This window comes from Colias philodice, chromosome 29, assembly GCF_061535455.1.
Source record: "Colias philodice isolate Cphi_HAF_F1 chromosome 29, ilColPhil1 Martin Lab GWU primary, whole genome shotgun sequence".
Classification (NCBI taxonomy): Eukaryota; Metazoa; Arthropoda; class Insecta; order Lepidoptera; family Pieridae; genus Colias; species Colias philodice.
In genome coordinates this window covers 535707-551192 of record NC_143114.1, presented here as the reverse complement: position 1 = coordinate 551192, position 15486 = coordinate 535707, and the positions used below count along the sequence as shown (strand labels likewise).

The window sequence follows — 15486 nt, the reverse complement described above, 5'->3', positions numbered from 1 at the left end:
TATATCAGAAATTTAGAACGGAACGTGTTATCTATTTACGGCCAATGGTTATTTACTTACAATCAATCTGCATAGCAAATTTTATTCAAAACGACTGTGTAGATTTTGCGTGAAATTGCAACAATCACATTCATATCCATTCACTATTTAATATTGTAAACAATATATTTAATTTAATATTATAAAGTTCTAGGTATAATATAATGAAATAATCGTGTCCCTTCGTCCAGCATACTCACCATGGAATCCTGATATTTCATGAATGTCAAAAAACTGTTCTGAAATAGTGCTAAATAGTGCCCAAAGGAAAAAAATAGTGCTCTTGTACTTGCGAAGTTATAGCCATAGTTCGATGAGTATGCTGGACGAAGGTTTCGCCCAGCATACTCACCTCCGTCCGGAGAATCTGTATACGCTTCAAACATAATTCATACTTCAAAAAATAGTTCCCAAATAGTGCCAAACGGTGCCCAAAAAGAAAAAACAGTGCTCGAATAACTTCGGAGTTACAGGCTTCGTTCAGTGAGTATGCTGGGCGTAGGTTCTACGCCCAGCATACTCACCTCAGTGCGCGAATATCGAACGAGCTATAGGTATAATTTACGTCTCAAAAAATTGTGCTTGAAATAGTGCCCAATATCAGTCCAATTTTTGCTTGACTTTTGACCTAGAAAACCATTAAATTTGATTGTAAACTTCTACATACATTACATTGAGTACAGTCGAATACAATATTATTAACTTTCTTTCTAACAATTTTTGTCTTGTGTAAATTATTAATTGTCTATGTAAGGGAGTATTTACTTTAGAATCGCAATATTATTAATTACACATTATTTTAATAATACTTTATAATAATATGATTAAGCCTTCGCGCGTCGCATGGGACCCGGGTAGCTAGGAACAATGATTTTATATATTTTGTCTAGATCACGGCGCTTGAAGGATTAAGATATCAAATGAAGTAAATCATGCATGAAAAATAAAGTTGCTGTTATTAATGCTTACATTACAACTGACAAAATTATTCAAAATAATCATTTTCCGGATCAAGGACGGTACCACAACGTTTACGGAATTGACCTGTATTCCTCATGTGATAAAGTTCAATATAGTGTGGCAGTAATGGATGCACGTACGGTCAATAGGTATGGGGCTTACGACGCGCGGCGCCCGCGACGCAAATGAATATGTTTATGTTTAAATACTAGATGGCGCTGCCCTAACATCTTACGATTATTAGACAAGACTGATCTGTATTTTGAAGGTGATAAGGGTCCATTTTGTGTCACAAAGCAATCGAAACGAACAAGCGCTTCTCAGTTTCTTTGTTTGTTTACTTCGTCGCACATCATTATAATAACGCCGGCTTTTGAGTTTGACTACATAGTGGGTTGCAAAACCAAACAATGTGTTGGTGATGTCATTATTTACCTATATAAAATTGTGTATCTAGTACGTAATCAATATAGGAGCTGCACCCAAATCAGTAAGTATATGAGTCGTTTTCAAAATTATTGTACATTACTACTAAATGTTTGTCCCCATAAAAAATCTTCGAAAAAAATATGGTTACGACTGAAATAAATCATTGTTAACTTTTTACAGACTAAACTTAAGCATACTGCATATCATTTCTGATAAAAAGCAATGAATTGCGATTCAAATTCTTACATAAATTTAATGTGAAAATAAAGTAACAAAAAAAACTCCATACATTTTTTATTGTCCCCTATGTGGACGACAATGAAAACCAATATTTTTATCAGAATTTTTGTATGAAACTTTCTATTTTTTTGTATCATAATTAAAAAGCAATGTTTGAAGTGTTATATCTGATAGATTAAACTATTTAAATTACCTTAAATAAACGAAGAATGACATATTATAAAAATGTCCCTATCAATCGTTACAATTTCGTGACACTGATTTATTGACATAATTAACCAACTTCTTGTATCACAAAGAGGAGGAATCTAACTCTAATCATTGGCAGCACTGGTCATGTCACGAAAAGTAAGGTCACATTAACGCGCCGCCATTTTGTTCGTCGTCCAGACACGGAAGAAGTCCTGTAGTGTGCTGTGCAAAAAATTTAGTTACATTTTCCTAACGACGTATTCTCAACAAAAGTAAGTACATTTTGAAGAATTCACCTACCGCAATTGTAATATACTTAAATTATGACTAGAGTAATAGATTACACTTTCAATCTAATGGTAAATGTGATTATGTTTTGTGTAAAAGTATTTCTTAGGTTATTTTTTACATGTTACTGACGAACAATTTCTTGACATTTACTGACGTCAGTAAATTGTAGACGGTAAAGCTGTGGTCTCATGTGTAAAGTATGAAAATAAGATATTAAAATTTGTGTTAAATTAATGTAACGAATAAAAATAAAGGAGAAAAACAAAAAATCTCTTAAGATTATTTTTTTGTAACTACAGGCCATACTTTTTTAAACCATGATGTAGGGTTAGTAAAGTCGGGCTTAGGGACTTGACTTTTCCTGGGATCTGATAACTTTTTTATAGTGAAAGCGGATCAGTGAGTCTTGGCCTTCAATTTTACAAGTGGTTTCTGATGGGATAACGCTTGCCTTATTGCATTTAGTGTTGATCGCTTTTCCACCCACACGAGTGATGCTTACTTTTGTTTTTATTTTTATTCAAAATATATCCAACAGCTTTTTTTAGTTTCAGAATGCCGCTAACCGGTGCCGATGGGGAGATCGGCCAATACATTACATATATCATTTTTTTTTATCTAAATATTCGAGTCGTAGTAGTTAGGTTATAATATGAAATTAAATGAAAAAAGATACATAATTTCCCCCCACAGATTTCCCCACATTTAACCCTGCCAAAATTATTACGCGCGCATACAGCGCTGCACCTGCGGGACTTCTTTCTTGAAAGTTGAAATGGACTTTAAACGTGTCTACGCCTGTAAATGTCAGTGATAGTTTTTTTTACAACTTTTTTTAGAAAGCTAAGGCGCATTTTTATTCCTCCGTATGTATGACGTCATCATCCTTAGAGTATATATTATTACAGTAGTATAGAGCGAGTGTATTGCACAAATTCCTCAGTGCGCATCGTAGGCAGATGAGCTATAGATAATATATAGATGTGTGTGTGACAAATAGGGATGGGTAGGTATCAATTGCGTGCCGAGCTATCGATAAGTTATGTAAATAAATATGTATCTTTTGTAAATTTTATGTTCAATATGTTATTTAAGGAGAAATGTATGAATAAAGTATAAATATGTCATTTTAAATTTGTTTGCCAAGAGAATAAAGTGTTTATTCTATTTGAATATTTCTTGTATTAATTTTAAGTACTTAAAAAAAAATATGTTTATGAATATCAGAAAAACGAGTTCGATATTAAAGTTAATAAAATAAAAATTCGGGTTTGGTGCTATTTCTTTAATAATAAATGAAACAATAATAATAATGTTTTAAAAATGTTAAATAAAAATAAGAAATAATTAGTTATTTAAAATGATAATATAATAAATCATATAAATAATTTTTTTATTTAATTTTATCCATTCTACTATAAAATGTTCAAAATCAATTTAGCGATATTTCAGAAAATATATCGTAACATTACATACTTTACATTTACACTATAATACATTTGCATTCATAATATTAGAAAGTCTATCATACAAAACACACCATAAATTTATTTATAATACATTTTTAAAAGGGTTTTTAATTTTAAAGTTAAATAAATAATTTGTTAAAATATAGTTCTTCTAGTAAACTTTATATCGAGTACAGCGTTGGTCAGGTCACATCACTACGATCACGTGGCGGCAGTGAGGTGCGCGAGCGAGCCTGCGCGTGTCCGCCTCCCACCTCCCCTTCACCCCCGCGATGCTAGATTTATTTTCATAAAAATAAGTATAACAATCGACTTACTGATGAAATGTGATACTGGATTTCAATTTTGTGTATTTTCTAGTATCGTTTTTGCAAGATATAACTGCACATTTCACCATGTTTACTCCTAGATATGAATAAAAATCCAGAGCAACGCACTTCGTCAGCACTCAACCACGACTACGAGCGCGCGCGGCGGGAACGTCGTGTTGTTCCCACCTGTGCCTACTGTTCCCACTTGGTTGTTCGCACTCTATAGATACTATCTATACTCTAAGTCATCATCACATTTATCGTTTTTATATTTTAATTTCTCTTATAATATGCGATTAAAAAATAAAATATTATTTTTCTGTAATCGCAAGAGCAAAATAAAGAAATTAGAAACGGTTTTTTTCTTTCATGGCCTTATAAAAAATGAAATGTTGTCAATTGGTATCAGTGCAGTGTTACAAGAATAAAATTAAATTTGGGACTTTTCGATTACGTATGCGGCAACACTGAACACATTTCGATTTTCGAATTTCGCCCTTCCCAGTTCCCACTTGTAAAGTTGTAGTGCAGAGTATTATCAGTGATTATCTGGAATTTTGCTTTTTTTTATCAGGTTTCTCATAATTATTCAGCATCAGTCAACTAGCCATCTATCCTGAGATTTTAATCCCAAGTAAGTATTATTAAATTTTCGATAAAGACATGTCTAAAATACTTTATAGATTTGCTTCTTAATTCACACCGAATACATGCAGTATTTTTCTATTTACGTATTAAAATATAACTTAAGTAATGCAAAGTGCTTGTTATATTTCAGTCAATACAATTAAAATATCGAATGTGTAATTTGGGTGGGTAATTTGTTTCGTTGAAGGCTTTATTTTTATCTACCGCCATAGTAAATAATCAACTTGAGAAGTAATTATAAAGACGAATTTGCTTTTTTTAATCTATTTTATATTCATTATTACATCAGTGGAACACGATAATGTTAGTTAAGTCTTTTCTAAGGAGAATATTGTATTCAAAAGTTACATATTTTTGTCTAAATGCTCATTTCACTCAATTCTTTTTGTATACACGTGGTATTCAAGACCTGCTTACAGTATTCGGAATGGGTTGTGAGGTTCAAGATTATTAGAATTAGCATTAACTCAGTTCACACAACAGACTATAAAAGGCTTTAATGTTCACTGTTTCATATTTCAGATGTTCACAACTGTTTCTCAGCAAACCACAACACATTCAAGACAAGGTAACAATTGATTACTTACCTAGTGTATCTCTTATCTATTCGCCACCAGAGACACCTTTTCTTTGCTATAAACCTCACGGAGCCGGAGACCTTTCCAACGAATGCAAAACTGTGGAAATCGGTTCGTGCGTTCTGGAGTTATAGCGTCAGGAAGGAAAACCCGACTTATTTATATATAAGTAGTAGATTTTCTTTGTTGTAATGGAAACTGCTATACTTTATTTAATGAGAAAGACTTTTCGTTGACAATATGAATTGCTTCGCATGTTTCGGTTGAAAGCAAATTTCCATATGCTCAGTGCAGTGATCTTATAATAGGTGTAGATAGGTTACAAACACAACATTCAATCTTCAAAAATGGCACACTAACACACACACGATTAGACGTCAAAGCGAGATGGCATGATTCAACTATCGTGAGGGAAAAGACACAACTGAATAAGTGGCTAAATAGCCACATTTTGTGCACCCCTGGAGCGATTATTTACACCTTTTACATTGGCCCAATAGCTTCAAGAATAGTATACTTGCCATCAAATCTCCTCAATGAATAAAAACGTTGCTTTAAGAATAGCATGCTTGCCAATGAATACAATGATATAAAAAATATACTTGCATACTAATTCGTTGACCAAATCTTCAAGGTCCAGAAGAAAGGCATTATAAAATTCACAGTCTAAACTCTAAACATTTTATGTTCCAGAACTAAAAAGCGACCTTGCATCCGCTTACAAATAGTCGGAACTCATTCGGCAAAGAAGCAGGTCGTTGGAGGAAGAACTATCAGCTGCCAGGAGCTGTTCTGCAGATTTAGCTGACCAGTTGAATAGGCGGAATGGTATTGTATTTCTCTTTTATGTTACTCAAATTCAAAGGCAGACTCTAACTCAAAAATTATGTTATGACCACAATAATCTGTCTTACCTCAAAACCTTTAGACAGGGTTTAACTTCAATCTGGTTTTGTCGTATTTCAAATAGACAACTATTAAAGTGACAGATCCCTGGTTTAAAGTTAGACTGTGTATAAACCGTTTTGTGGTAAGACCAAATAAGTCTACTCGTATCGTGTTGGCGCGACAAAAATGTTGTGGTAGTTAAATTAATTATAATATGTAAATAATGGTTAGGGTTAATATCTAACCATTATTTACATGGTATAATAATAGTTGACCGCCTCCTGGTACTGTGGTTGACGCGTGAGCGTAGCACCGAGGGGTCCTGGGTTCGATTCCCGGTGGAGACGAAAAAAAATGTCTCGGTCTGACAGGACACAGAAGGCTGATCACCTACTTGTCCTTAAAGAAAATCGATCAGTGAAACAGATGTATAATGCATCTGCCCCTTACCCCACTCGGGGACATGGGACTTCACTAAATAATAGTTAAGATGTTAAGGTATTTATTTTTTAGAACGTGAAGTGGGATATTTTATTTGAATGTTTAGTTAACTAGTTAAGTATACTTCCAATTATTTATTATTTATTTATTTATATTTTATTTATTTATTTAGACATACCAACAGAGTACACATAAAAATTATAACAATTAGATCTAAACAACTAACGAATATTAATGTGATGTATACACCAATTACAGGTATGCACAAGAAAACTTATACATATAATTACGTTACTGTTATTTTAAGTGCTTAAATAAATTTAATTACAAAAATAAAAATAATTAAATCGTTAAACATTTTTTTTTTACTGAATTTTTGTACCAAACAAGAATTTAGTAATTTTTTTATGATTTATGAATTTCCTGTTATAAGAAGGTAGAACTGAAGTTTTAGTGTACTCTTTGGACACTCCATATTCTTGAAAAAAGGTTCAATCTTCGAGCTAAATAAAATTTACTCATAGCAGAATTGACATTATAAACAATGCATGAAAAAAGAGCGTGTGTACAACACACGTGTCAGAAGTGAAACTTCTAAAATCATTACCTTATTTCATGACGTGACAGTATTGCCATGACGTGACCTTGAAATTTTACTTCAAAATTCTTAAAAATCCTTTATACTTAAAATAAATGTTATTTAACTTTCAGACGAAGCAATTAGACAAATTCGTGCAGAATTAGAAGATTCGCACAATCGATGCGCGGAACTTGAGTCCAAAGTCCAATTGCTAGAGCGAGACAAGGAGAGGTTAGAGCAGGAGAGACTTATACAGGAACAGAAGGCGCAAGAGGTGAGGTTTTGTAATGAAATAAAGAAATAAATTTATAAACAAATAAAAAATAACACACAGTAGCAGTTGCCAGTACTAAGTATTTATAAAGTACTAGCGGTCCGCCCCGGCTTCGCCCGTGGTACATGTTTACGTTTTCTCTCCATAAGAACCATCCTCGTACTTCAAGGAATATAATAAAAAAAGAATTATCGAAATCGGTTCAGCCGTTCTCGAGTTATGCGCTTACCAACACATTTTGCGATTCATTTTTATATTATAGAAGATTATAAAGTTGAATAGTTTGTTTTATGGTTGAAATTTGAAAATGCTAATCCATGAACTATAAATCCTTTCAGTTTCTATGATTATTATATTATACTAGCTTTCCGCCCCGGCTTCGCCCGTGGTACCTACATGTTAAAACTATCCTATCTCTCAAGTTGGATTGAACTGCACATGGTGTGCGAATTTTACTATAATCGGTTAAGTGGTTTAGGAGTCCATTGAGGACAAACATTGTGACACGAGATTTATATACACCATACTTGATCAAACACAACTCGCTTAAAATGGAATATCGTACCCACTTACACATGGCTACGCTCCTATTTAATGTTATAAAATATAGAGTACCTGTATATTTGTACAATAAATTGAAATGGTTGGCGGAAAATAATACAACCTACCAGACTAGACACGCATGTTCTTTGTTGGAAATTCCCCTACATAGAACATCTACTTTTAGAGGCAGTTTTAGGTATCGAGCCTCAAAATGTTGGAACGACTTGCCGCCGCCTATTCGTTCACAACAAAGCTTATCTTCTTTTAAAAAAAAATTAAAGTCATATCTTCTCGATTATCAAAAACGTCAACAAGAAAAAATTTAGCATCCCCAATAATGTTTCTATTTGTTTATTTATTATTTAAGTCTAAGATTTAAGTATTTATCCAATAATCTCGTCACTACTCTAAGCTTATGTGTAATTATGTATTATTTATTTCCTAAGTATAAGTATATATTATAATTTATAATATTAAAATTAATTATAGTATTTTTTAGTATATATCATAATATTAAAATAGATATATATATATATATTATTATTTTTTAATTTTTAATAACTTTATGCAGTTTTGAGCAAAAAAACCTCCACTGTCAACAGGGCATTCTAAGGCAACCACTGAAAATCAGTGTATTGCACTGAGTGGCAGGCCTTTTGTGGCATGCATAGATTTAAGTTAGATTTAAGTTTCTTTGTTTTATTTTATTTGTATTTTTTTTTTTTTATGTATCCACAATAAACATATTTCATTTCATTTCATTTCATATATTTTAAGATAGTAGTTTGTCTATATTATCAAACTACCAATAGGAGCTGAGTAATTTGAGTATCAATCTCAAATAATATATTATGTAATTGTTAAGATGTGTCTTGTATTACTAGCTATCCACCTGCGACTTCGCCTGCTTTGCCTAAAATAATGCACAAACCTTCCTCGAGAATCATTTTATATTTTATCATTATTAAAAATTACCACATCAAAAAGTTGAGCAGTTTTAAAGTTTTAAGCATACATTGGGACATATAGACAGAGAAAGCGACTTTTGTTTTATACTATGTAGTGATTAATAACTTTTATTGTAATAAAGCTAAGGAGTCTGTTTGTCAGGAACTACTGGTCCGATTTGAAAAATTATTTTGGTGTTAGATAGGCCATTTATCGAGGAAGGCTATAGGATATATTATATCATCACAATGAGACCAACAGTAGCAGAGCACTGCGGGTAAAACAGCGGGGCACAGCTAGTGTATAATAAAACTAAACATAATTGGAATATATTTTAAAACTTTTGAATTGAAAAATACTTATTGGAATCTGATAAGCATAGTGTGATAAATAATTAATATATGTTTGTTTTTTTTACAGCAGTATAAGGAACTGATGGAATAAATTATTTAATGACCAAGAAATCATGTGGATCTTAGAATTAATGGCAAATGAAACTTCACACAATCTTTGATGATAGAACAATGAACAACTTTCCATTGAAGCAAACAGGTATGTACACATATTTATTTGCTATCTGTGCCCTGCGGTTTTACCCGCATTGCTCCGCTCCTAATGGTCTTAGCGTGATGATATATAGCCTATAGCCTCCCTTGATAAATGAGTTATTAAACACTGATATAATTTTTCAAATCAGACCAGATGCTCCTGAGATTAGCGCGGTCAAACAAACAAACTCTTCAGTTTTATAATATTAGTATAGATATGTCAATTTAATACAACAATTTTGTAAATTTGTACATAAAAATGAAACTCAAAAAGAGTACAAGTATGTCATGGTATGGTATTGCAAATTGTCTCGAGTGCTTGTGATCAAATGTTTTCTATTTAAAAATTTCTCATGTAGCATTCAAATGAAAATTTGATAAATAGAAAACTGAACACTTATATATAGTGGAACACAAGATTTGATGTCATTTCTATCATATTTCTTGGAATTTTTTTATTTTGAAATTGTTTTTCTGTAGAAAGTAGGCGAAGAAGGATAAATGGACTTTCTAACAGTGAAATATTAATTACCGCTTTATAATATTAGTTATTTAGTGTATTAGTTGGATAAAAATGCGTTTTTGCTGTTACTGAGTTCAAGGAATCGGTTCTTAATCAGGTAGGTATGCAATTTGCGCTATTGGACACTAGATGGCGCTGTTTCAAGTTGTTGAAAACAAAAATCACTTGAACTAACTAAACTCGGTGACTTCAGTTATAAAATTTAAAAGTGATAAAGATTTGAATTCTTTACGAATTTGAAAAGAATTTTTATATATTTCAAAATATTTCTTCATAAAATCGACAAAAAATATATATTTCATATATTTTTGCCTGTCTGTTGTCTTGTCTTGTAGTTTTTACGCAAGCACTATTGGACGGATTTTGATGAAACTTTCATAGAGGGAATTTGAATAATAAATTTTGAAAGATTTAGTTTGGATTTGATAAACAAATTTTAAATAATATAATCTACGCAAGCATGAACTCTGTCATGGGCACAGTTAGTCTGGTATAGAGGTATATGTACATAATATTTCATGATAATGCTGTTCTTATAATATTAACACTTCATTACAGCAATTTAATACTATTTACTAAAGGAATTCTCTTTATATTAACTACTAGCTTTACACCGCGGTTTTACCCGCATTGCTCCACTCCTGTCGCTCTTAGCCTATAGCCTTCCGCGATAAATAGACTGTATAACACCGAAATAATTTTTCAAGTCGGACCAGTAGTTCTCGAGATTAGCGCGTTCAAACAAACATACAAATAAACAAATTCTTCAGCTTATTTTAGTATAGATAAGTATAGATATAATATTAAAGCAATTTCCTTTATATTTTCAGAAAACAATGGATATTTGGAATGGACATGTAACAGTCAACTGTGGGCTTCTCAAACACCAATTTGTAAAAGAACAGCCGAGTAATTTGCAAGTGATTTCAATGAGGCAGAACTTGGATTTTATTCAAATAGAACCGGAAACATTTGCGGTAATTAACAGATTTAATGAGATAAATAGTTATAAGATTAAAGTAAATTATAATATCCTATCCTATCCTACTATATCTTACTGTCTATATATATAATAATATGGTGTCCCACAACACATTAAAATTCTCTAAAGGGCCTCTGCGTGTTGGACCTGTGTCCCCACGTAAGCCTCCCAAAGGACCGGGTATCTTCCTTCTGGTGGTACCCGTGTATTATGGAGAGAAACATAATAATATAATTCATTTATTTATTGTAACATCCCTGGTCCACTTGTTAGTAACAATATTCTTATCCTAGGTTAGTAACAATACATAAATTTTATTTTAGTTAATATGTCAGTACTTATTATGAATTATATTAATTTTCATTAGATACAATATTTTATTCATATAAAACTCAAAGGTGACTGATATAGTGATCTATCAACGCACAGCCCAAACCACTGCACATATCGGGCTGAAATTTGGCATACAGGTAGATGTCATAACGTAGGCGTCCCCTAAGAAAGGATTTTAGAAAATTCATCCCCCAAGGGGATCAAATAGGGGATGAAAGTTTGTACCATGAAAATTTATCTTTTCCATGCAGGCGAAGCTGCGGGCAACAGCTAGTAATATAATAAATGCGGAAGTTTGTGAGGAATGAGGATAGGAGGTATATGTTTGTATTTATGTTTGTTACTCTTTCACACAAATATTAAGCACACATTGAGAGAGTAACTTGGATTAACACATAGGATACGTTTTATCCCGGAAATCCCACGGGAACGGGAACTATGCGGGTTTTTGCATTGAAAACGCGGGCGAAGCCGCGGGCTGCATGCTAGACTATAATTATATTAAAAAGCTGATGAGATTTGTTGATTGGGCTAAATTGCGTCATGCTTATAGAAGTTGAGAAGCGCATTTTTTTGGTCAGTTATTGTCCTTTGAAACCTAAATCTGAAATTTCAATTGATAGAAACTTAATTTTTTGAAATATTAATTTTTGACAAGATAAAAAGTAAAACAACTAAAACCCAACTACGACAAAAAACGACGCTGAAAAAGTATAAAACAAAAGTTAAATTGATGAACTAATAAAGAAGCTATGAACGAAAAGATGTGAATTATATGCAATCAGCCCATGAATACAGGTAAAGTCACAAGCAAATGCTAGTAATATATATATATTCAAAATGTGCAAGTAAAAAGCTTTCAAATGATACCAAACACGGCATATTTATCTTAACTTTATTTTTTTACTCTGTATGTTTTGTCCGCTAGAGGGCGCCACATTAGATTTTGTGAAACCCCATATAGCCTATAACCAGCGGACAATTAAGACGCTTCTAATGATATGTCATTTGTCGAATTCTGATAAGTAGTTTAGAAGTTACGAGGGAACAGATGAACATACATACATACATACATACATACATACATACATACATACATAGCCTGTCAAAATCATAACCCTCCTTTTGCTTTGCCGTAGTCGGGTAAAAACCATATAACGATTATTATAGAAAATTACTCTATTTCGTTTTTGTGACGCATATTTATTGGTAAAATATGTTACATTGTTATCATAATAGTGTTTTCTTTCTTAAATATGTTATGAAGAGTTGTTTTATTAGTATGATCACATAATGTAATTTTATTTTTAATGTTGAATTATAAGTTACTTGAACAGACTAACCAAGAGCGTAATTTGATTTTATTTCGTGTACTAGTAAAGTAATGTGTGAAGTATATAATAATTTGTTTTTTATTTCAGGTTCACGGGTGTTGCGGACGACATAAGTAAAGCGGCAACACATTCGGTGAAGAGACGAGCGTATTGTGCGCTAATGCTCGCTTGCCCAAGCCTTGCTGAAGCCTTGTTAATTGTATCGAGTTATGATCTCCCCCCCCCCCTCCCCCGCAAACCCTGCGACCTACAGTCGTGCTGCGTTTTGTCATGGCTGGACAGCTCGTTTGCCGTGAGCATCAGTCGTGTGCAGTCGTACAAGATTACGTTTCTACTGCGCACGTGCTTTCCTTACTACGCTTTCTGTGCGTACTACGCCGGTTTCGTGTATCGGTCTGTTAGTCGTCCCACGAGGAGTTCGCCCTTGTTGCCGTATCCGATTTCATCCGCAGCATCGCCTCAAAATTTTTCGGTGAAAGCCGCTGAAGTGGAGAGGGCGGTGATGCTGATTTAATTCGTATAGGCAGCGCAGGCAAACGCCTCCGTGTCTGCGATGGAGCATTCCGAGCCCAAAGGCCCTTAGGGCACACGGAAGCGACAAGGGGCAGCCCGGTCGAGCTCAGTTCCCGGGTGCCCCTCTCGCCCCAGATGGACACCATTCGTCCAATGTGAGACGCCAACAGCCGACGATAAGATGTCCGGACCGAGCTCTGGTCTATCACCACGTACCGCATATTTATCGGACGTGACGATGATAGACCGTTTCGTGCAGTCGGGCCTCCTATCGCGTAAGCTGCGCGGATGGCTGGCTTCCTATATAGAAATGCGGAGAGGAGACTTGGCGCGAATGCCGCCAGGCTGCTGGGAGGAGCCGTCGCCGGATGACGAGCAGGTCTTGTTGGACAAGCTCGCCTCCGTACCGATCCCGCCCGGCAAGCCGAGAGCGAGGCGCCGCCGCCTCATTAGCAGCGACGAGGAGGAGGAGCAGGTCGAGTCGGCGCAGGCCAAGCGGCCTTGCCAGACTCCCGCCCCCCTCCCCGCTACACCCGCTACCACTACTGACATCGAGAGCATGGACACGGCCGCAGCCACACCCGTTCCGCCCACCGACGCGTCTTTTGAGTATTAAAGTCGATTGTTAGTCGCCCCACTGAGGAGTTCGCCCGTGCTTGTTGAAGCCCAGATACGTTCCGCAGCACCGACTGCCGTTTGACGGCGAAAGCCGAAGAGCGGAGAGGGCGGTGATGCGGCCGTAACTGTTGAGACAGCACAGAAGGACGCCCCAGTGCTTCGCCGAAGCACTCGACCGTAAAGGCCCTTCTCAGGGCCACACGAAAGTCGCGTCAGTATGGAGGTGATTCCCGCGCGATCATCGCGCCCGCGCACCATCGCGGAATACCACAGGAGAGAAGCCCGGTCGAGCTCAGCTCCCGGGTGCCCCTCTCGCCCCCGATGGATACCATTCGTCCAATGTGAGACGCCAACAGCCGACGATGAGATGCCCGGACCGAACTCCGGTCTATCACCAAGGGCCGAATTTCTTCAGGACCTGGTGATGATCGACCGGTTCATCGAATCGGGCCATCTCTCGCGCAAGCTGCGCGGTTGGGTGTCGTCCTACATAGAGGGACGTCGAGGTGACTTGGTGCGGATGTCGCCCGGCAGCCGAACGGAGCCATCGCCGGAGGAGGAGCAGGTCATGATGGACAAGCTCGCCTCCCTGTCGATCCCGCCCGGCAAGCCACGGGTGAGGTGCCGCCGCTTGGAGAACGAGGAGGAGGAGGTTGAGTCGGCACAGGCCAAGCGGTGTGCCAGACTCCCGCCCCCATCTCCACGCGCCATCACCAAGCGCTACCCGCCGATCATTGTGGAGTAGTTTCCGAATTGTGTGACTCACCTGCGGGAACTCACCAACATCATCGGCCATCAGGTGAGTGCAAGCGCCTATGGTACGGGCGTGCGCTTCACGCCGAAAGACGAAATGGAGCTATCGATAGATACCTGCGCCGCATAGAGGGGGAGGGGGCCGACATAAGTTGGTTCTCGTATTCCCCCGAAGCCGAGCGCAAGCGTATCAAGGTAGCTATCCGCGGGCTGCCTCTAAATATGCAGCCCGATGAGCTGTTTTCCGCGCTGCGCGAACTAGGGTACGACCCGGAGTTCGCGCGGCCCATCCGCGCCCGGAAAGGGTGACCCGGTTGTATTTTCTTAGTAATATTAAGAAAAACGGAGAACCTCACGCCGGGCATATACGCAGTTAAGGAGCTGCTATACATGCCCGGCGTCACCATAGAGGCGTGGCGCTCCAAACGGGGCCCCGCGCAGTGCCACAGGTGCCAGGGCTTCCGGCACTCGTCGCACAATTGCCACAGGCCGCAATTGCCTGTGTGCGTTGCGGCGAGAGCCACGCGACCGCGGACTGCCCGCGGCCAAGGGACGCCCCCGCCATCTGTGCAAATTGCGCGGGCCACACCCCGCAGACCACGCCTCCTGCCCGGTGCTGCGGCAGGCCCGCAATAAAACACCACCACGCACCACCACCCACCCCACTCCCCCACCTATACTCCCACGCGCAATCGTCGCTTCGCCCCAGTCCCCCTCCGTCCCCGGTCATAACACAACTTATGGCCGGGCTCGTAAAAGAAAGAGGTCGATTGATTCGTTTGACACGGAATCACAATCAAAAAGATAAGGGCTGTCACGCCCCCCTAAATTTCCGCCCATGTTGACGGGCGACGAGAGACACCTGCTGCAGGGGGCTTCCCGACCCGATCAGCATTCCCCACGCGGCCTCCGCGCAAACATATACGACCGCATCCCTACCGACGCCGCTCGACCCGTTGAGACAGGCTGTAATTCGAGCGGCGTCACAAGTCCTGCAGCAGACGCCCACGCAGCAGCCGAGAACGAACACCTGTCAGGTTTTCTAACTTCA

The 15486-nt window shown here is 37.4% G+C and overlaps 1 protein-coding gene and 1 long non-coding RNA gene across 4 annotated transcripts; both read left to right on the top strand.

The window, feature by feature from the left end:
* Positions 1 to 4778: 4778 nt before the first annotated feature.
* Positions 4779 to 9383, top strand: LOC149475677 (uncharacterized). 2 transcript variants are annotated; one of them, XR_016317947.1, is made up of 5 exons: positions 4779 to 5013; positions 5102 to 5147; positions 5851 to 5985; positions 7198 to 7340; positions 9255 to 9383. It is a non-coding gene; the product is annotated as an uncharacterized LOC149475677 (long non-coding RNA). The 2 variants fall into 2 exon arrangements; XR_016317946.1 differs by having other exon boundaries at positions 9252 to 9383.
* Positions 9384 to 12740: 3357 nt separating this feature from the next.
* Positions 12741 to 14961, top strand: LOC149475676 (uncharacterized). 2 transcript variants are annotated; one of them, XM_089712988.1, is made up of 2 exons: positions 12741 to 13163; positions 13964 to 14961. In XM_089712988.1, exon 2 carries the CDS (start codon positions 14050 to 14052, stop codon positions 14425 to 14427), a length of 378 nt encoding a protein of 125 aa, XP_089569114.1. In that variant the 5' UTR covers positions 12741 to 13163; positions 13964 to 14049; the 3' UTR covers positions 14428 to 14961. The 2 variants fall into 2 exon arrangements, with proteins under 2 accessions (XP_089569114.1, XP_089569113.1); XM_089712987.1 differs by having other exon boundaries at positions 13956 to 14961.
* Positions 14962 to 15486: the final 525 nt, after the last annotated feature.

What these genes read in the sequence shown, in the direction of transcription:
- LOC149475676 (XM_089712988.1), top strand. Translation starts at nt 14,050, where the DNA reads ATGCCCGGACCGAACTCCGGTCTATCACCAAGGGCCGAATTTCTTCAG.